This window comes from Phalacrocorax carbo, chromosome 3 (assembly GCF_963921805.1).
Source record: "Phalacrocorax carbo chromosome 3, bPhaCar2.1, whole genome shotgun sequence".
In the NCBI taxonomy this organism is placed as follows: Eukaryota; Metazoa; Chordata; class Aves; order Suliformes; family Phalacrocoracidae; genus Phalacrocorax; species Phalacrocorax carbo.
The window spans coordinates 45306397-45329020 of NC_087515.1; the positions used below are offsets into that span (position 1 = coordinate 45306397).

At 39.5% G+C, this 22624-nt stretch overlaps 1 protein-coding gene across 14 annotated transcripts in view; it reads right to left on the reverse strand.

Moving 5' to 3' along the window:
* SPTLC3 (serine palmitoyltransferase long chain base subunit 3) overlaps positions 1-22624 on the reverse strand; it is a 303012-nt gene that overhangs the window by 85809 nt on the left and 194579 nt on the right. For 7 of the 14 annotated variants that reach the window (XM_064446775.1, XM_064446764.1, XM_064446765.1 and 4 more), the window contains 6 exons: positions 21272-21489; positions 20099-20332; positions 4399-4480; positions 4190-4323; positions 2154-4042; positions 1524-1686 (listed from right to left, as the gene is read on the reverse strand). In XM_064446775.1, the coding sequence (XP_064302845.1) occupies positions 1524-1637 (114 nt within the window). In that variant the 5' untranslated portion in view covers positions 1638-1686; positions 2154-4042; positions 4190-4323; ... (1 more) ...; positions 20099-20332; positions 21272-21489. Of the gene's footprint in view, positions 1-1523; positions 1687-2153; positions 4043-4189; positions 4324-4398; positions 4481-12730; positions 12877-20098; positions 20333-21271; positions 21490-22624 lie in introns of those variants that run through there. The other 7 variants (XM_064446772.1, XM_064446769.1, XM_064446766.1 and 4 more) reach the window with 7 other exon arrangements.

The window sequence follows — 22624 nt, forward strand, 5'->3', positions numbered from 1 at the left end:
CTCCAACCATATGGAGCCTGTAAGGCTTCACTAATCTAGTAGGAACATCTACTAGCACTTCCTTCATTTCTTTGCCACCCCTTTCAGGCAACTCTTTATCTCCTTTTTGCTCACCCTCAGTGATATTCTACTTTACTTCTCTAGCCATGTCTTTCCTATTAAGGAGAAGATCCTAATTAATTGCCTCCTGGGAGTCTACTGCTTTCAAAACTACTCATTTGCAGCAAGTTAACAATACAACAACTGAATGGCAAGGCTTAGCCCTTGAAATTTGCCACTCAAACTGAAAGCAAAGATTTCAGACATCATTGTGGCAAATAGCTAATATATAAAATGATGAGGAGATATATGTGCTGCTAGATTAGGTTTCTGGAAGCAAATCCCAAGAAAGTCCTTTTCAATCATTGCACAAGCTTTTTTGCTTTCCTCATCCTACACAAACCAATGATTGGGAAACACCCATACCAAGGGAGACACCTAAAGCCAGACAATCATTAAGCATGACACTGGGCGTGCCTTCATTAGAGTGCTAGGTGTGTGAGAGCCCAATTCAGAGAAAGATATAAGATAGCAGTTTATTTGTAAAACAGTGGAGCCCTTGCCACAGGCCACAGTCGTTGTCTAAAGCTTTCAACAGGGATGGTCAGGTGAGTGCTCATGCTCAAAAGCAACCTTCTCCACCCCCTCTCACCATCACACCACACTGTAAACGAGCCTTTTTCTAGCCACTGCAAGACTTTCTACTAACAATCACATCAAGCTCCAGAATCAGGACACTTCAAGACAGACAGTACATTCGCAGTCAGAACAGGTATTTCAGGCAGAAAACATTTAAGATTCGGGCTCTTTTGGCAAAAGTATACCTTCGGTTTTGTAGTTCATTGTTTTGGATGCTACATGCCAACAGTTGTTCTACAAAATGTTCACATAAATAAGCAGCACTGGTTTCAAAGACAGCAGCCTGAGAAAATAGTAAGTAAACTGACTTGGATTTTAAGCAGTGCAAGGCTGGAGAAAAGGCATCAGCAAACTGCAGGCATCAGTTAAACCAACCTTGCAGTAATGTAAAAGTCAAGAAAAGACAGCTTCCCCAGCCTATGTTTTTTTGGTTATACTTGTACAGCAATAAATTACACTTTAAAAGCTACTCCACATGCACTTTAGGCTGATAAAACAGCTTTCCACTAGTGGTTAATACATCACAAAATCAACTCCACCATTGGTAAAGCTTTAGAAGAAAACTACTGAAATTCAGCACACGTGCTTAATGTGAACTAGAGGCTAGTTAGTCCATGGGACCAAACAGTATGTTGCATGAGCATTCACAACTCTCACTGCAGTTTAGGATGATAGAAAAAGAACAGCTTCAGTTCCCCAGATTATAAAATTTAACACACAAACCTAATCCATACAATCTGTTCAATGGAGACTAAGACCGCCATAAAACTAGCTTAATAAGTAATGTTGCAACTACCTATCTATTTTCAGTGTTGAGGCAATTAGGGTAAACAATGAAACCTTACCTTCATTCCTTTAGTAATTCCATTTTTCTTATAGATTCCACTTTTTAAGACGTTATTCTGTTTCTGATGATGATGGTGTAGATGTCCATTGCAGACAGCACTGGGATTAGCCATCTGTTTAAATTAGTCAGATTCTCAGTTCTTAAGGGTGCCTCAGGTCTTCCTACAGTAAAAAAAGACAGTGGCACAAGCAGATAAAGTTCTTGGTTAAGGCCTGAAAGGTATCCAACTGGTCTGTCAGGATTTTCCGGGATGAGAGGAGTAACTATCTTTTGCAATGTCTTAGAAACTTAAAACTGTTTCGTTTATACACCTTCAGACCCAGCAAGCTAGAACGCGAAATACATAGCAGGAGGTATGCTCTTAAAATCTCTGAAAAATCCTGGTCATTACTGCCTATTGTATGAACACAGCGTCTATGAGTCAACAAGTCTACAGCAGCTGTCAAGAAGTGGGTGGATTCAGAGGCGGAGACACTTAAAGATATATTACCTCTTAAATATCTCCCAGTGAGAAACATTACGTCTTTTATTCCTGATTACACTCAACGTAGAGCTATGTTATTCCATTTAGAGAAATAAAATGTTTTAAAAATTTAAACAGAGTAATCTTTAAAACTACAGGATTCACCTTGCTAAGAGTATATTGGCTGAAAAAAGTAGAATTTTGCTGAGTAGAACAAAACTTTTTTTTTTTTTAAATCTCTTCTTATATAGGCAGCATGACAGACACAACACTAACCCTGCAAGAAAATGGAAAGGATTTTAATATTAAAATGAAATTTTATCTAGAGCTAGAAACAATATATTTGGCCCTATCCTACAGATACATGCGCTGGTGTTTACTGAGTGAACTGTCCCTTTAAACTGTGTTTGGCCAGTAATGGGATAAGTGGCATACTGTTCTAAATAATGAGAAACAGACTTTTATAAAGCTGATTCATTTAGTTTTAAAACAAGTCAGGCTCTAATCACTTGTGAAACTACTAAGCAGGACTAACATACATTCTTGCTTTTAAGACAAGAGCTTATTGATTGTGGAAATACTCACATATATTGTCTTTGCTGAAGCAAATTCTCATGTTTCAGATTTTAGAGGCAAAACATAAAAGTATAAACATCTCTGGCAGCATTTGACAGAAAACTTTCCTCCCAAAATAATTAAAATTAGTGTGGAGAGCTGTATTACAATATCCATTTTGGAAAACAGTAAGGATGAAAGGCTGGGAGAATAAAAATACTTGGAGTGTTTTAATTAGAAAAAAATTACTCTGTCATCTTGGCAATGAAATGTAAGTGATATACAGAAAAAGCAGCCTACAACTTGAGTATGTGGCATTCAGAAGATTAAATGTTAAGTGAGCCACTGTGAAAACTGCATTTTTATTGCATTGGTTTTAAAACCATGTCTTCAATATATATTGAAATGCTAAAATACATTTTCTCCTTTAAAGTGATTTCCAAATGTGCTGGAAAACTTTTGATCCCTACCTGAGAGACACATGAACTGAAATGTGTTTAAAAGAAATGTCTGTACATCATCTTCTGCATTTTACTTCATTTCATACCACCCAGTGGTCTGCAGAGACTTCCATTAAGATCTGTAGAAAATCTCCATGACACACTATAGAGTAGCACAACTGAAAAAGCAGTCCATCTCTAAAGAGGTTTGATTTTTATATCCTGGAAAAGAAGCCTTTTAATTAGATATTCCAATTAATAAGAAAGTAGTAGTTTTGGTCAAGAAAATGTCCCCTTAGCTGACTAAAATGACACAGAAACAGTAAAACACCAAAATGTTTTGCTTCACAATTATACCAGATTCACCACCAGAACTCAGATTTCCAAAGTTTTCTCTCTTTGTTGTTTTTCCTAGGCCTCATTTCTTTATGAATCAGCCTTTTAGGCTTCATTTAGGCATCTGTAAGGATAACTCAGTTACAGATTAATTGTGAATATGTAGCGATGAGTTAAATTTTCGGTCATGATAAGTGGCTAGGAGTTCATATTTGCATGGAAAAGACTGAGGTGAGGACAAGTGTTGTGGTTTAACCCCAGCCAGCACCTAAGCATCACACAGCTCACTCCCTCCCAGTGGGATGGGGCAGAGAATCAGAAGAGGAAAAGTGAGAAAACTTGTGGGTCGAGATAAAGAGAGTTTAATAAGTAAAGCTAAAGCTGTGCACACAAGCAAAGCAAAACAAGGAATTAATTCCCTACTTCCCATCAGCAGGCAGGTGTTCAGCCATCTCCAGGAAAGCAGGGCTCCATCACATGTAATGGTTTACTTGGGAAGACAAATGCCATCACTCCAAATGTCCCTCCTTCCTTCTTCTTCCCCCAACTTTATATGCTGAGCATGACGTCTTACAGTATGGAACATCCCTTGGGTCAGCTGTCCTGGCTGTGTCCCCTCTTGGCTCCTTGTGCATCCCCAGCCCGCTCGCTGGTGAGGTGGGGTGAGGAGCAGAAAGGGCCTTGACTCTGTGTAAACACTGCTCAGCAGGAACTAAAAGATCCCTGTGTTATCAACACTGTTTCCAGCTCAAATCCAAAACACAAACCCATACTAGCTACTGTGAAGAAAATTAACTCTTCCCCAGCCAAAACCAGCACAACAAGCCAAAAGTAGGTAGAAAGAATGGCCAGTAGTATTTCCCTACATACCTTTCAAGTAAGGTAACGTGATACACGGAACAAGATAGTGTAGAGCATGCTCTCACCACCCGGCAATCCCCTTCCACCAAGAAGCATTCTTCATTTGGGAATTATTTCCTTGATTGCCACAGCAAATCAAACATCTGTAAAACATGCTATCTGCTCAGTTACCGATCATCTTGACCCTGTTGTGGTATAGGTAAGACAAGAAAACTTACCAGAGTAGCGTTCTTCCCCTTAACAGCTTCCAATGTCTCAGCTAGCACCTCTGCCAGGTACGCTTCTCAACATACTCAGCACCTTCCAGGGCACAAAGTGATTTAATTAATATTTCCTGTGTGTTGTCTTCTTTTTTTTTTTATTAGATTTATGGGAGAGTGGAATCTCTGATTAGATAACAGTTCAGGTGATGCAAATACTGTCTCTAGTCCCAGGCTGTAAGTCTACACCTGTTATCTGTTTCAAGGCTCATGAAATACGAATGCCCTTATATGAATAAAATAGCAAATTAAATATGCTTTATGGGTTTTCAATATTGCTAATGTTTATGATCACAAACAAGCAGACTACCTTTAAATATGAATTTAAATAAGCAATTTTAAAACCTCAGTGAACAGCTTTCCTTTCAGAGTTCTTTTAACCATCCTCTAAAAGCAAGAGCTCACAAAACAAATACCACTAGGAGCTGCGTAAAATTCCTGCCCTGATTCCATTCAGAGCAAATGATTTATGGAAGGGATGAGTCTGGCCAAATACACAAAGATGATCTGCAAACAGGATGTAGTATTTCTCCTGCTGGAAAAAAAAATGTTCAATTGTGCCCTTCAGAATTCCATCTTTCTCCAAGCCATCTGTTACACAGGCTTCTGTGTCCATTTCTATCATGCTACCAATTAGCTGTATCTAGACCTATTACTCAAAAATATGTGAGTCTATGCTGCCTGGACACTGGAGAAAGGACCCCAAAATTGTGTAATTTGCAACACCAAAACCACCACCAGCAATACGCTGTCTCTTTTTACCATTCTGGGAATTAAGAGGAAAAAATTTACTAAGCTGACTATAAAAGAACTGTGTGTATTTAACTGCAGGGGATCCCAATCCTATTAAAATTATAAGTGCACTTCACTTTAGTGGCTTGGGTACTGGTCAGAAGTAACAAAGCTGCCCTTCATACATTGGCAAGAAGATGGTGAATTTCTAAGGTTACTAGCAGACCACACACCATGCTCTACATAAATGCTAGTTAAATTTTGTAAGACATAGCTACAATTACTATAAATCTGTAGGAAAACTACCAATGAATTCCCAGGATCTAGGTTTTACTCCTTGCTTTGTCATTATCATCCAAATGCCATCAGGTCTTTGCTGACTCACCTCTTGAAATCAGGATAAAAGTATTCAAATCCTTTGTAAATGCTCTGAGACAAATTGCTGAGGAGTGCGGTGCAGAAGTGAAGCAAAATATATACAGTTAATTAGCCAAGGTTTAACAACAGAGCAGAGAGGAAAGGGAGAGGTAGGGCTCTGTCTAAGCAGTCTCTCAGTGTTTGAAGAAAATCACATTTCTGCTATGTACTACCATGGTTACACAGGGTAGGTTAAAAGGTTGACCTCTGCTGGTGCACTCAAGAAATGTGGACAAAACCAGCTAACCTTTCATTTGACTTTTGTCCCAGTCATACCATTTAGTGCCATTAGAGTGGCCACAGGGTCCCCATTTATAGTGGCACTAGTGGACTACCTACCCATAAAAAAAGTACATGTTGCAAGAAAGTGTGAGAGCTGGTCACCAGAGAACTGTAATGTCATAAGCCAGAAGGATTTCCACAGGATTCCTCTTCATCCCAGAGAACAGTTAGTTACAGTGGAATTGTGAAATGATCTTGCAATCTAGTTGCAAGATCTTGATAATTTCAGTTCATGACAGATGCAAATTTACATGCCACATGAAACAATAAGGATCTACACAAAGACAGTTACTAGCTTTGTGCTTATCTTCAATGGACTGAAAAAAAAAAGGGAGCCTAACTCTATTCCTTTGTTAAAAGTCACGGTGCTAATAATATCTAAAGTAGCTGCAGAGCATGCCCCAGTAGTGGAATACATAGTTAAAAAGCCTTCTTGCTCTCCCAATCACTTCTGTTACAACAGAAGTCCACCATGCAAATTCTGTGTACCACTGATGACTTATTCTCTGATTAGGATCTCAGTAAGTTTGGCAACTGTGGACACATGGATATTGGAGACTATTTGTGCCTCGGATATGTAAATGATTTACAATAGAGCAACACCAGTGAGGCTGAAATAAATGAACGAAGAGGGAGACACCATAACAACAAAGCAACATAAGCAACAGCAAGTAGCAAGCATCAGCTGGCCAGTCATCTTCCTGGGTGTATTTCCAGATTCATCTAGACTTCACCAGCACCTGCTGTATGCTAAACTTCCTAAAAGTTCACAGGAAGAATGCCTAATCCACATTTGCTGCTTTAAACCCTATCTAGCTAGTATATATGTGGGAAGGAGTAGGGATATCACCCTACACCTGGGTGTAAAACTGCACTCCAATGCTGATGGATTCCCTCAAGTGCCCTTGCACAACTGCTCCTTGAAGGATATAAAAAATGCTTTGAAATTGGTCAGGAAATAATCCTAGAGCATCTCAGAACCAAACCCATGGCATAGGCAGATGCACGCAATCAGCATTGCAACAGAGAGGACATGGTACAACAGGCAGGGCTCCTCCAACTCTGGCAAGGTCCATGCATCATCTGCAGAGCCCTGGGGCTGGCATGGCTGCCTTTTTTCACTTCTGCAGTCTGGGACCTGGAGGGCAGAAAAGGGCACAAACAGGCTCCCCAGGGACAAGGTAAAGGGGGGGTATATACTCTTCTTTGAGTTACATCAGATATTAGTGGCTGGGAAGATCAATCACAGGGAAAATTTGCACATTTTACAGCTTTGCTGGGTTGCATGAAATTCTAGAAGAGAGGCTGTGAAACCTCCAGAACAGGAAGGTCCTGCCAACAAGGTGGTCTTGCAACACTTAAAATATAAATTTCCTTGAATTCACTGCAAAATGCTTGCACTGTGGCAGGAAAAGCACAGCCAGAGGTGTGGGCACAGGTGCAAGAAGCGAGGTCCACCTGTGAAAGCTGAGCTAGCCCTAGGAACAGAGAGCCGGGGAAGATGTGGAGGGTGCTGTCTGACACGCTTACAGCTGCTGCACTACTGCCTGTTGTTGGACCCAAGTTATTGAACAGACAGATTAGATTTATACAGCCATTTGATTGCTTGTTATAAAAACTTTTCTAGGTGAAGCAAGTATACCAGTTTAGCAATTTCATCCTGTCAGCATGTACAAATGACTACTGTGTGCTAGGAAGCAACTTTTCCTACTTACGTAAACTTCCTTAACTTTTGCTCTACAGGTGCGTATCAAGTCTTGATGAGTTTTCCTCAATATTGCTCCTGTTCTAAGGGACATGGAGGCTGCCATTCTGCTGGCAGAAGTCCCACCTCCACACCTCAGACTGCAACTAAATCTTAAAAGAGGCCTCTTTAAAGAGGCCTAGTGGATGGAGAAATATTGCTTCATAGCTTGAAATGTGACTCCAGGCTTCTGAACTGCACTGTTTTTCCCTAAGAGACATTTTTAGAAAATTCTGTCTGGCTTGTGAACTACCAGGGTGCAAGAACTTCTTTAGGATCACAGGTATAGGTACCTAAGGAAAGAAAGCCTATTGTGTAAACTTGCAGTCTTTACACGTGAATTCATGCATTTGGGGAGGTCTACAAAAGATTGAAAATTTTGTTTGGTACACTATGAAGCTACAGCACTCCATGCAACTGTCTTGCACTGAAAAAACTTCCAACTGATTTTTTTTTTTTTAAACTCAAATAGGTCTTGAAAATTTGGTTGTTTTTTTTTTTTTTTTGTATAGCAACAGCCCAGACAGATTTGTTGATTTTTAATCACAGAGGTGAGACATTACTAACCTACTTTCATGCTCATACCTCAAGGAGTGCCCCCTGTCTGATCCCCTGTCTCTAAAAGGAAAAAGTCTGTAAGCCTCCCAAAATCCAGCTCTGGGCAGTCCAGAAGAGGTGACACCTTTGAAATCTGACACACCTCATGAAGCCTTTCCAGTTCTTTCTCTGACAGATGGCCCAAGGGAAGCTCTTGGGAAATAGCATGAAGCAGGCAGAGACTTGATCTTTTACATTTTCCGTCTGAATTTCATCTGTATTGCTTTATCATTGCAATCTATTGTTTATCTCTTTCCTTCCTTTCAAAAGGCTTTTGTGGACAGGCTCTCAGTAATGCACAAAGAGCTTTTGCCCTTCATCCATCCTGCTTGCCCACAAAATTGTCAGCGGGGTCAGAAAAAAACCACAAACAAACACAGAGTAGCCACTGAAAATTTTGAGAATTCATATTGGATGGCACTAAGAAAAAATGCTTGCACAGGTATAATGATGGGAAGAGTTTTCTAAGTGATGATTACAGGCTAGCAGCAAAGCAGTGATATATATGAGTATTCATTGGGAATCAAAGGTTGACTTCAATGTAAGTAAAAGTCACCGTACTGCTCAGAGCATGAAAACTACAGTACACACGCATAAATCAACACACCTATTGAAAAGATGGGGAGAACTACGTGCTCTGTATGAACACGTGTTAGACCACCCAAGCTGGCAGTTCCATACACTTTCAAAAACTTTCCTTCAGGCTTATAATTCCTATGAAGACTGGGGTGAACTCAGTTTAACAACTTGATTGCACGAAGTACATTCATAAAGGGGTTAGAAAATGTTTTAAAAACAAATGACCCTTCTTATCTCAGAAACTGCTGTCTTAAGGGACCGAAGAGAAGTGCCAGAGAAGGAAAAGAATTTTTGATAAAACTGCTGAGAAAGGGATGAAGTGCTAGTAATTTAAATGAAGATATGTTTCTATTCATTTTCTGCTTTCAGGAGAAAGAAGAGAAAGTTTCCTCATACCTACATGAGAGTACATGTTTTCAAAGGGAAGCTCAAACATTGCTGACTAGGGCAGATGTTCTATTTATGCTGCTTGCATACCCCTGGCACAGAATATGTTCTGAATTTGGCTTCCTACCAGCTCTATGTCTGTTTTTTCAAGTTTGTTGTAGGCTCTTCAGAACAAGGCTCTCATTTAACATGGAGCTCCAAGTGTTCATACAGCACTGGAAATAAATTATCTTTTCTTGAAAAGCAGAATAAACTACAGCAGAGAATTTTGCTGTTCGATATCAGTGCAGTCAGCACTAGTTGTGCACACTAGTGAAGTTATTACAAAGCAGGCAGCACCACATGAACTGCTAGACTACCACTACTAACCTAAGTACCCTCATTGCAGTGGACATGTCTAAAAACCCCGAACTAAACATGGTGTGCATATGATTTCTCATTTCAATGTCATACTCTATTAAACCCTCCCTGGATGCACTTAGTGTTAATGTTCCTGTTAATGTGCTATAGGTATATATATTGAAACCTTAAGGTAATTTTTTCTGAGCAAAAGCAGTGGCCAGAAGATGATGGATGAAATAAGCACAGCTGTTTTACTAATTTGAGTTATGCAGGACACCTGTATGTATGTCTGAATGCCATATCATCTGATTGTTGGATAGCAAGATCTTTGCTTAGGTGTCTTGTTTCTGTCATTTTTGCTTTTATCACTTTAACATGTAGCTGTTAAAAAGACAAATACAACATATTTCTAGCTACCTATAAACGCCATTCCCTCTTCAGTTTGGACTGAAGTCTCATTCTACTCTTGCACTATAATAATACATCATTTAAGTCAATATAACAGCAGTGAGAATAAGTTACCAGTTGTGGCAGACATCATCAATTTCTAATGACTTTTTAATTGTAACTTTTGTCAACAGTGTGTCAGCAAGTACTGTAAGTTTTTGTGGACTTCTGAAAAACACTTTAGATTACTAAATGCATAGCTTATTTATTATAGACTAGTAAAAGATGACAGACTGGCATATTATAACCAGACCTAATATCAGCATGTGCATCCCATTTTGGATGTTATTCTTGAACTATGTAAGGAAACAACATATTTCAAATTTTTAGTTTATATTCCAGAGCCATTAATGATGAAATCTACTATTCAGGCCAGGGTTTAGATAAAATTAATAAACTATTCTCTGATTTTTTCCTGTTTATAATCAGAAGTACACATCTTAAATATCCTAAGTCTGCATTAGCTCAGTTATGTAAATAAAGGAGGCTGTAAGTTTTGAGTAGAAAAAAACAACACTAGAGTTTCAGGTAGCCAAGTTAATCACATGTATTATGTTATGGAGGAAAAGCATCATGGTTCAGGATAACTCTGTTACCGTGATTAGTAGTTTGGGGTATCCTCTTGGCATGCCATACTTACAGACTTTTTTGGAGGTCAATTCATATTGTTGGGCTGTACTTGTCTGGACCATTGGGATCTATTAAAACTTAGGGAAAGGTCCTCTGCTGTTTTCCTGTCACTACCACTATTTTCGTAGTCCCTTCTTTTTTTTTTTAGTGTCCATAAGCTAAAAATTAAAATATAATTTCCTTTGTATGGTCTTTTTAGTGGGTTTGCATATACCCACTGATTTTGGGTATTTATCTTGAGAAATGAGGCTTCTAAATCCTTCTTTCTTTCCCTTTTGTTTATTTTACTTAAGTTATATAGAACTTAAACCCCCATACCACCTGAACTCTGTATTAACAGTCTGCCATTATCATAACCTGATCTACTGGAAATTCACATGGTTGTGCTTTCCTCTGAAAATACCTGATTAGTAATTTTTGGACATTATGATGATTACAAAATTATTTTATAATTGTTTTAATGATTTACTGGATACAGCCAATATCAGGTATGAAGAAATATAATAAAAAATTTAAAATAATGATTTGAGACTTTCTCCTTTCCAAAACTTTTGGATGCATTTGAGTCATATTTTCAAGCACAAATGCAAAATCTTTTATTGTTATTGAAAGCTGGGAATCTCTCCTGACAGAAAGTTAAGTTCTAACAGCCCCAAATCACCACAGTTAGAAACACAGGCTTTGCTGCAATATTCTTGAAGTGTTACTGTAGGATTTGCAGGGAAGAGGGAATTTTGCTGACTTTTTAATTGCAAAGAATTCTGCTAACTCTTGAGTGCAGAGAGAAGCTGGTAAAAAGATTTTTCTAAGATCTTTTCAGATGGACATATGGAACTCACGTTAGCTAATAAAAGAGAACACAAGACAAGCTACTCTGCTTATAGGGAAAAAGTATAAGAAATTACCTTGTGTTTGAATCCCCAAATGCAGATTTGGGGAACTATTCACATCCTTAGCACAAGAATTATGAGTCTTTCCACTCACTGTACAAAACAGTCTTCTGGCAGATAACCTCAGCACTGCTAGAGCAGTCAAGAATAAAACAGGTGAACAGTTTATCACTTGTAAAGGGGGTGATTGGAGTTTATCCACATCTCACTTTCCAATCTGGATAAAACAATTAATTTTATTCACTTCTTATCACCAAGCAGGTAATTTTAGGTTTGGTGGGTTTTTTGTTGTTGCTGTTGTTGTTTTTCTTTAAGTACACCATTGTGAATACTTCTACTCCTTCCAAACTATAAGTATGCCCCTGAAAAAAACCCAGTGTGTTCACCAAGACACAGAAGAAACTTCATAAAGATTCATACCAATAAACACACCAAAACCTTGTATATGATGTTCTATAACAACCTGTACCGCAGGCCCGAGTAGAAAAAGCCCAACAAGTTTCCTTTTTTGTGAAACAACAAAATCTGCTTTTCTTTAGTTACAAATTCCACATCTCCTTGTTCTTTCATGATGTTTAATAAGGTGGCAGGAAAATGGTTGCAAGCCATAAGCAGATAAATATACTGTCCTCCTGGTTTCTTAAGCAATACTACTAGAACTTGTTCTCTGAGTGTATCCAGATGTCAGTCAGCTGTGAGCACTCATAACATTAGGAATTTGTTGGGATTTTTGATATATGGTACACATATCTTGTTAGGAATCTGTACCCAACCCCAGGACATTTATGGCACCTGACACTTTAATCTCCTCGCAAGGATTAAGACTTTATAAATTGCACAGCTGATACAGTTCTGTCCCTACCTTATGATAGAAAAGTAAAAAATATCTGACTGGAATGTCATGGTCAGGAAAAACCAACAGTAATACAGAAGATCAGACCTAGACAAAAAGAATAAGGGTACAGTAACTAAGAGTCTGCTGCAGAAATACAGCAGTAAGCACAAGGAAGCCTAGTACACCCTTTTGCTCTAGCTTCTTCCACTTACAAGTATCTTGCCACTACTACATTCTTACCTAGTATTTTATCATAAAGTTGAATATGCAGTTCTTGATCCTCAAATTAAAAACTCCATGTAGGTAGGCCCAGTGAAGTTAATAAAACTACTCAAGCCAAAGGCTTAAATAACTTTACAAGCACCAGGTATCTGTAAAACCTCTTTTCTGGGACATTTTTCTACTGACCTCTTTTACCAGCCATGTGATCCTTAGACATGTAACCTCTGTAGCTGTCCAAGGCAGATTTCAGTCTACTTTTCTGAGACCTCCTGCCGGTCAGGCTAATTTGTTTGCTGGACTCCATAATTTGGAATGAGCCAGTGTGGTACTGTCATTGTTTCCAGTCATTGATGTGATGAATAGAGCAGGGACAGCTCTGTGCCATCTGTTCCTTCTCTGTGCCATCACCACATCAATTCACAAATTTGTTCTTAGCTACAAACATCTGGAACATTAAGACAACTGACACTTAACCAGGAATACAAATCTCCTTAGTATTACTAATGAAACTCAATAAAAAGACTTAGCTTTAACCTACATTTAATTATGAAATTTCAGTCTCTGAACAGGAAATTAAGAAGTGATTTCACACAAAACTTAAAGGTTATTGATCATTGTTCTTGTAATGTAATTGTTTGGTGCTTCCGGACACACGAGATTTGTATGGGACCAGATGAAAACTAGTAATGCTCCCCAGTTAAAAAGAAAAAAAAAAGTTGCATTGCAAAATACCCAAAAATACATTTTTTAATCTAACAAGTGGCTTCGTTTTGCAGTTCTTACTCATTCAGTGAAGCACTTCATGTGATGAGAACCAGTGAGGTCAATAGCCCTACTCATCCAAGTAGCAGTTATGCTTCAACACTTTTTTATTAGCATTACTACACTTTGTGACATGATACAGTAGATTATTTGCCTTCCCCATAGCCAGTAAACAAATAATTTCAAGACGTGACACAGTATTAGATTCTTGTGTTAAATGTGACTCCATACATGGGCTAGTTATAGTCTCATTTCCTGTTGTCACTGCCTAAAGTTTTGCTATTCATCATCTCAGTTCTGTCCATCCTATGTCTCAGGGAAATACAGGCTGAGAGAGAGAGAGGAATAAAAATATCTGTGTTTATTACAAGTTATTATGTTAAAGAGCTGGTAGCTAGGTTGCCTTAAAAAAATGAAAATTTTTCATTCAGTTGCCTCATAATACTTTACTATGGTTGACTTTAGTTATTTTTACCCTAGACTCAAACAGACAGAAGAAACCAAATTATTGTTCACTTTACCTACTTACTGTAAATTTTCAAAGGTTTTCCAGATCCATTTTTTTCTATTTTCACTTGTAGCAAAACTCTCAAAAGTAAAAAAAAAATTCTGCACATCTACTGCTTTGCAGACTTATTTGCAATGCTGTTTTAAGCAGACTTAGCTGCAATTCTTTCACAATTTTGTGCCTCGCTGAAGTCAATGGAGCTCTGGAGGGGTACCAAGGGTCAGATGGGAAGATGAACGGGTAAGTAATAATTTAAAAAATTCATCCTTGGAATTGGCCCCAAATGCAGGAAGGGCAACATTACAAAATTATCCCAAGAATTTTTAAAATCCACACAGTTCTGAGACAGATGTTTTTTGAAGTTGATTTAAGCCTTATATTTAGTCACACTATATAATTTTAGCAGCAAAATAAAATGCTGTTGTTCCTTACTTGGGGTTATTTGTATTTAAGATTTAGTATACAAGTCTGAAACACCTGGCATTTGTTATTGAAGCTTCAGGAACACACTCTGGTATTCCAAAAACACTGCCATGTTTCAGGAGCTAGGAATCCAAGAGTTCAGCTCAAAGCTGGTATATATACCAGAGAATAAAATCAGCTAAAGGTTTCCCACAGAAGCAGGTTCTATTTCAATACATTAGTTTCAGTCACAAGATTTTCATTAAACACACTCACACAGCAAGCTAGTTTATGATTGGAGTCTTTTAACTGTCGTGCCAAGACACCAGAAAATGAAAGCTTCTTTCCTATGGTAATAATTCATTTTTTATATTCCATGTACTCTCTAATTTAAATATTATGCAAGGTAAGTTTGACAGACCTCAGCAAAGAACTGGAATCAAGGGCTGCTTTTTTCCAGTCCCTCTAATTCTCTTTTTAAACAAATCCCTATGTCAAATGAAGTAACATATTTTATATCACTGGAAAAGGCTAGGCAAGTTGGGCCTTAGAGTACTTTTAGACAGAGCTCATTCTACTCTCCAGCTATGTGCATTCATCCCTTATCCTGGGAAGTTGCAGCTATATTTAGCAGCCTACTGCTTGTTGTGGATTTCAAAGCAACCTTTCCTGTCCATGAGATTGTAACCCAGGATAGAGATCTTCTGCTGTTTTTTCAACACTGCTAAAATTTCAAGCTATTAAGTAATCAGCTACAACTTGCTCTGAGACTAGTGCATGTTCTTCATCCAGCACTTTCACTGTATCTAACAGACATCTAAAACAGTCTTTCACCTTGCATAGTCCTTTTCCTCACCTGCTATTTGCTATGCTGCCAAACAGCAGCTAATGTCATAGATTTACTGCAGCATTAATGCAGTTTGTTTGCATAAGGTTTCCTTCTCTTCCATTTCTTTCCTTCTCTTCTGTTTCTTTCCTGGAGGAAAGCATGCTAAAAATAGAACAGAGGTGACTCAAGACTTCTGACTGGGGTAGGCAAAAACTGATTACTCAGCAGGGAAGGAGAGAACTGAGGGTGCGGCAAACATGAATAGACTCTGTTTGCATTGAAAACGTGTCTAGAGGAAAGAGGTGGAGCAGGGTTTGAGATCTGTGGGGAGAAATTCTGGAGACTGGGGTTTACTATCATACTTCTGTGAAAGAAATATGAGGAAAAAGGTCTTACTCTCTTCCTTCCCACAGCAACTGCCATGCTTCAGACTCCAACCTTTCCCTTAGCTCTAGCAGCCAATTTTAGCTCCTAAGATTTCTAGTCCTGGTAATGGAGACAGCTGAGCCATGGCCATCTTACTGCCCTAGCTGCCAGCTGCCCTAGATGACTGCCTCTTTTATGTTATGCTTAAGGCAGTCATTAAAAGATCTGCCAGAAGCTCTTGTTTATGGAGGCCAGTTTCTATAGCTCTATGAACCAACTGACTTATATGAACAGCATCAGTAGAGTATGTGCCACTCTTTGTCATGCAAGAATTTCAGAATTCTGATCCTGGTTTTGACCCTTTGTAAAACAGTGTGAAGACTACATCTTTATCACTAGATTTATGAGGCCAGGAGACACCACTAGTCTTGAATCATTAGATTAGTACAATTTTACTCAGTCAGTTTGGTGCTCTCTTACTTAGTCCATAGGCTGGTGCTTTATTAGTGATCTAGGTTTGACTAAAGGATGTCTCAAGAAAATTCTCTGATTTAACCAGAATTTCTCAACAATGGAAAATGTAATACTTTAGAAATATATTCAGGATCACCGAGGTCTAGTCTTTGATGTTTAAGACAAAGACACAAACACACACAAAATCAGTAGTTCCATGTAAAGACAAAATCTAGAGGGGAAAAAAAATTCTGTGATAACTCTGCAGTGAGTCATGGCCCTCTCCCTAAGATGACACATGTGTCTCTGCAGAGCTCTGCTGACTCTGGGCACTCTCTCAAGATTCAGATTTACACCCATATAGACTCAGACCAGAGCCTATCTAGGCCTAGTTTAAGGTTGCTTGTGTTTTTACCAGCTTAATTCACTGTGTCTTACTGAAACTTGACAAGAAAGTTAGATATCCATCCTGACATCAATCATGAGAAGTTTCAGGCCAAACCCACCTTCCACATGATGCTTAGGGCAATACTTTAATGAACCTCAAGAAGCATTATAATTGAAGATAAATCCCAGATTTCATATCGTATAGAATAGCAAGCAAATCATCCACATATTTCCTTTTTTCCAATTATGCTTAGTTAGAATTGTCAGTGGACTTTACAAGAACTCAAACCACTGTTCAATATTGTGACCTTTTGATAACACAAAACACCTTTGAATTAAGTCTTTCTAACTAGTCCGTCCCAGAATACCAGACAAAACTTCTTGCAAACATCCCTGCCTTCCTACAGTTATATACATAATTTGAATATTTCTTATCAAATCAATACAGCTACTCACAGTGTAAAGGTAAGGCTGAGAATTGTTTATAAGATAGAGCAAAATTCCATACCATTCTTATAACATTTCTCAAGTCATTATTATTAAATATGGTTACAGTTTGGATTCCAGTGAGTCTTCTTTCCAGGTTTGTCATGGTCTTTCTAAGACCTCACAGCACACCTCTGTCCCTCAGCATCAACTTCAATAAAATCCAGGTTGTCTTGCTATCTTGTAATGGTACAAGATAGCCAACTATTATGGAGTTAAGAGCAGTAAAAAGCAAAGACTTTTGGGATAACACTAGCTGATGGGGCAACAGAAGTCAGGATACTGCCTTGTTTATAGTTTTGTTCAGACCTCAGGGCATATGTGATGATGCTGGATTCTGATGGAGGGTATATTTTATCAGATACTGGGATTTCCTAAATCATTCACCAGGACTATGAAGGTTTTCTAGTAAGTTCAAAGCTGGTACTCTTAATATGCATTTACTGGACTCATCTTTGAGCTAGATACTGTGAGAGGATTCTCTTCCCACACTTAGCACTGCCAACTGTCACAGTTTTATCAACAGTCTAATAGCATTTAATGATTTCTCCTGTGGCCCCAGCTCCTGGAGAAACGGGACTTTGTGATATTAGCTTCTTTTTTTGTTTGGTTTTTTTTTTTTAATGATAGTAGCGAAACACTTGAGTCAGTGCTTTTTGTATTTTCATGTGTTCCTCTACAGGCACAAAGGCAATAAAATGGTGTCTTAATGAAAGCTGAGATTTTCAGATGATAAATGGCTATGGCAACCAGGCTTCAAGTTAAACAACCAATATAGTGAGATCCATGTTGAACCTGAAAGCCTTGGCAATTCTGGTTATGCAGCATTTTGTAATATTTATTATCCTCTGAGACTGAGTTTCAGTGTTTCTTCTAAAAAAACAAGTGAATAAATTGCATTTTTAATTTTCCACTGACCTTCTACACTTGAATTTTATTTTCATAGCTTAGTTACAGATAAGAAGCAGTTCACATTACTATTTCTGCTGTCTAGGGAACTAAAACCATATTTCATAGAATTTTTCTATGCTTCAATATTTCTTTTGGGTCAAAACCAAAATTGTTTAGAAAGTTTTTTTTCCTAAACAAACACTTAAACTTGTTCTAGTTACCATTTTTTTTTACCTTTTGAATTTGTCTCTAGAGGGAGAAGATCCCATAACTGATAGACCGTTTTTATAGAGGGAGACAGAAGGTCAGATTCATAACAGAGATTCTCAGCCCCTTTCTGCAGCAGGGACTTAAACCACTAGATTCACTGTCTTTCACTCTTCCACACTACAGCCAAATAAAATTTTATTCATGTTCCTCTAAGGAAACTTTTTCAGTGAAACAGATGCAGAAGGATACAGAAGTACTAGTTTGAGAAAATAAGTTCAGAACTTCCTGAACCTTCTACTCCTCAGAGTTTTGTTATACTTTCCATTTTTAGCAGTTTACAGCATGGGTTTTTTTGAAATAAGTGTATCATATTGTAAAATCAGTTATAAAGCCACAGAATGTAGCCTTCGAAACCTGTTTAAAATCTCCTTAACTGAAGACTATTTATATATTTTTTTAAGAGGGCATTTCACTGTGGCTCATTAATATTAGGCCCAAATGAGACACTGAAATAACACATTGCAAGGTGTAGGCTCTTTGCTGTAGCTTTCCTGGAGCTCACTCTTAGCAGCTTGAGCTTCATAACCAGTAGGATTAAGGTCAAACAGATCTCAACGAGGCACAAACTTTAATCAAAACCTGGAAGAGCACTTAGTGTAGCTATTCCTCTCATTCCAGTCCCTTGCCAGTTGCTGAGCAATGCTCCCAAACCTAGAACCAACATGAAGTGGAACTTTTTCTGGCACACTATGTGGCATAAAGATGTTAGCACAAGCATATGCTTTGTGCTCATCAGCTTTTTTAAGTTCCCAAGAATCTTCTTGTCTAGTAAGATATCACAGACATAAAGGCTCATTTTCATCTTCATCAAAAACCTGTTATGTAAACCTGAACAAATGAAGGACTTGAAAACTGCTCAGATGAACAAGCTTGTGCTGACCTCTGTTGGCTGTGAATGTGTATGATACATAGTCCTGCAATTATTTGTGCTTCCTTAGGAGCTCCAGTGCTCTAGTTAAAATAATGTTAACATGACAAGAAAAAAACCTAATTTGAGATGGAAACCAAATGATTTATAAGGGAGTCCTGGGATGATTTTTGCTTTGCACCATCATTTTCTTTTGAAAGCATGGTGAAAATGTGCACAAGCCGAGTGCTTGCAAAAAATATGATTTCCAGTGGAAACTCAGTTTTGCTATCTTTCAACTGTTTAGAAATTTCAAGAAAAGGTTTTATTAAATCACCTCTCCACCTTATTCTTTCTTTATGAATGAGATTATCTTTCTGATCAGAGGGCAGAAGACACATGAAACATGAAAAAAAAATACTGCCAAATTTTCATGGCTGGTGAGTTCACAATACACCACACATAAAAGACCTGATTCCTAGCACTTCTAAACTGGGAGGAGCACATGAACTTAAAATCACTCTCAGTATGGTAGAAATTGTCTTGTGCTTTTTGGAATGGGCCCACGTGGGCCACCAAAAATGTTGGCAAGGAGCAGGGGAGGCAGAGAGAAGCCACCTTCACTCTGGCCATATTTTCTCCCAAGAGTTTGTCCCTGAGGCAAACTCTGAGAATTTATAGAGCTTTATTGAGGAGTCTTATCAGAGGTAACTTTCAGCCTCTCAAGTAAAAATATCACTTTTTATAAATAAAACCCCACAAAACTAACATATGAGTATTGTGAAGATAGCCTAAACAAGCTGCAAAAGCCTGATAAAAGAGCTTTGGGAATGAAAGAAACAAGTGCCTAGGTTCCCTATCTGCAGGAATAAGCTGCAAACCAAACATCTAACTTGAGTATCTACCAAAGATTGTACAAAAGAAATCCCCTACATTTTAAGTCAGTCCAAAAGAAGCACATGTCACAAAAGTGCAATGGCAGAAGTGGAACACAGCATATATCATAAAAATTTCTTGTGCCTTTTTCAACAATGTACCACTAAGTTTTTAAGAAAATCAGCTGGTCACCAGCATATGGTTCCATTCTAAAAAACTGTTCTGTAGAAGCACCATCTCCTCCCTCTATATGTCAGTCACATTTGCTGACTTGGGTGACACAAGTTATAAATTAAAAAGTGGGGCTTGATGCTCTGTGCTCAGCTTGAATGGCTGAGGAGTGAGAGGCTTTATTTCCTCTTTGTTCATTGTGTTCCACAGAGCAAGGCAGAGCTGAGCACCAGGCCCCCCATTATAGCTGGCCATGAGAGAAGCACTTTGTATATGATAATTTCTTATAACTTCTACCTGTGTTACCTTGAATAGACAAAGAAGTTCATGCAGATGTAAAAGAGGAGGTGATGTGGCCTCTCATCCTGAAGTACTTCTGGTGGCACAAAGAGCATGCTCGAGTGTTCAGAACCAGCAGTGAACCACTTGAGAAGTATAACTGAATATTGACATGTGACCAGTGTTAATCCTGTGCTCCATTTCCACTACATATTCAATACCCCAACACATACTGGATGTCACAGGACATCTGTTCGATCCCTAAAAAAAGAAAAGAAGCGATCTGTATCAAAGTCTTCAATATTTATAAAATATCATAGAATCATTAAGGTTGGAAAAGACCCTTAAGATCATCGAGTCCAACTGCTAACCTATCACTGTCAAGTCCACCACTAAACCATATCCTCAAGCACCACGTCTACCCTTCTTTTAAATACCTCCAGGGACGGAGACTCAACCACTTCCCTGGGCAGCCTGTTCCAATGCTTGACAACCATTTCGGTGAAGAAATTTTTCCTAATGTCCAACCTAAACTTCCCCTGGTGCAGCTTGAGGCCATTTCCTCTCGTCTTATTGCTTGTTACTAGGGAGAAGAATCTAACCCCCACCTTGCTACAACCTTCTTTCAGGTAGTTGTAGAGCGTGATAAGGTCTCCCCTCAGCCTCCTCTTCTCCAGACTAAACAACCCCAGCTCCCTCAGCCTCTCCTCATAAGACTTGTTCTCTAGACCCTTAACCAACTTCGTTGCCCTTCTTTGGACATGCTCCAGCAACTCTATTTTGTCTTGTAGTGAGGGGCCCAAAACTGAACACAGTATTCGAGGAGTAGCCTTGCCACTGCCGAGTACAGGGGCACCATCGCTTCCCTGATTCTGCTCACCACACTATTCCTGATACAAGCCAGGATGCCATTGGCTTTCTTGGCTGCCTGAGCACACTGCTGGCTCACGTTCAGGCAGCTGTCAACCAACACTCCCAGGTCCTTTTCCACCAGGCAGCCTTCCAGCCACTCCTCCCCAAGCCTGTAGTGTTGCATGGGGTTGTTGTGACCAAAGTGCAGGACCCAGCACTTAGCCTTGTTGAATCTCATACAATTGACCTCAGCCCATCAATCCAGCCTGTCCAGGTCCCTCTGCAGAGCCTTCCTGCCCTCGAGGAGATCAACATGCCCACCCAACTTGGCGTCATCTGCAAACTTACTGAGGGTGCACTGGATCCCCTCATCCAGATCATCAATGAAGATATTGAACAGGACTGGCCCCACCACTGTGGCCTGGGGACCACCACTTGTGACTGACTGCCAACTGGATTTGACTCCATTCACCACCACTCTCCGGGCTTGGCCGTCCAGCCAGTTTTTAATCCAGCGCAGGGTACACTTGTCCAAGACGTGAGCAGCCAGCTTCTCCAGGAGAATGCTGTAGGAGACAACATCAAAGGTCTTACTAAAGTCCAAGTAGACAACGTCCACAGCCTTCCCCATATCCGCTAAGTGGGTCACCTTATCATAGAAGGAGACCAGATTAGTGAGGCAGGCCCTCCCTTTCATAAACCCATGCTGCCTGAGCCTGATCCCCTGGCTGTCCCACATGTGCCATGTAATGGCATTCAAGATGATCTGCTCCATGACCTTTCCTGGCACTGAGGTCAGGCTGACAGGCCTGTAGTTCCCCGGATCCTCACTTCCAAACCCTTCTTGTAGAGGGGCATCACATTTGCTAGCTTCCAGTCATCTGGGACCTCCCCGGTGGACCAGGACTGCTGATAAATGGAGAGTGGTTTGGCGAGCTCCTCTCTCAGCTCCCTCAGTATCCTCGGGTGGACCCCATCTGGTCCCTTGGACTTGTGAACATACAGGTGAAGGAGAAGGTTGGTGACTGCCACCTCTTCAACAACTGGGACTTCATTCTGCCTACTATCTCCATCTCCCAGCACAGGGGCCTGAAAACCCCCAGAATGACCAGTCTGACTATTAAAGACTGAGGCAAAGAAAGCATTAAGTACCTCAGCATTCTACTCACCTTTAATAGAAAGGTTACCTTCTGCATTCAACAAAGGAAGGAGATTCTCACTGGCCCTCCTTTTGTCACTGATATATTTATAAAAACATTTTTTGTTATCTTTAATATTGGCGGCCATTTTAAGTTCCAGCTGGGCCTTTGCATTTCTAACCTTTTCCCTGCATAACCTCACAACATCCTTGTAGTCCTCCTGAGTCACCTGCCTATTCTTCCAAAGGCAGTAAGCTCTCCTTTTTCTCTTGAGTTCTAGTCAAAGCTCACTATTCAACCAAGCCAGTCTCCTCCCCTGCCTGCTTGACTTACGGCACATGGCGACGGCCTGCTCCTGCGTCTTTGAGACTTCCTTGTTTAATAAGATCCAGCCTTCCTGGACTCCTTTGCCCTTCAGGACTGCCTCGCAAGGGACTCTGTTAACCAGACTCCTTAACAATCCAAAGTCTGCCCTTCTAAACTTCAGGGTAGCAGTTTTGTTGACCCCCTTCCTTACTTCTCCAAGAACTGAAAACTATCATGTCATGGTCGCTGAGCCCAA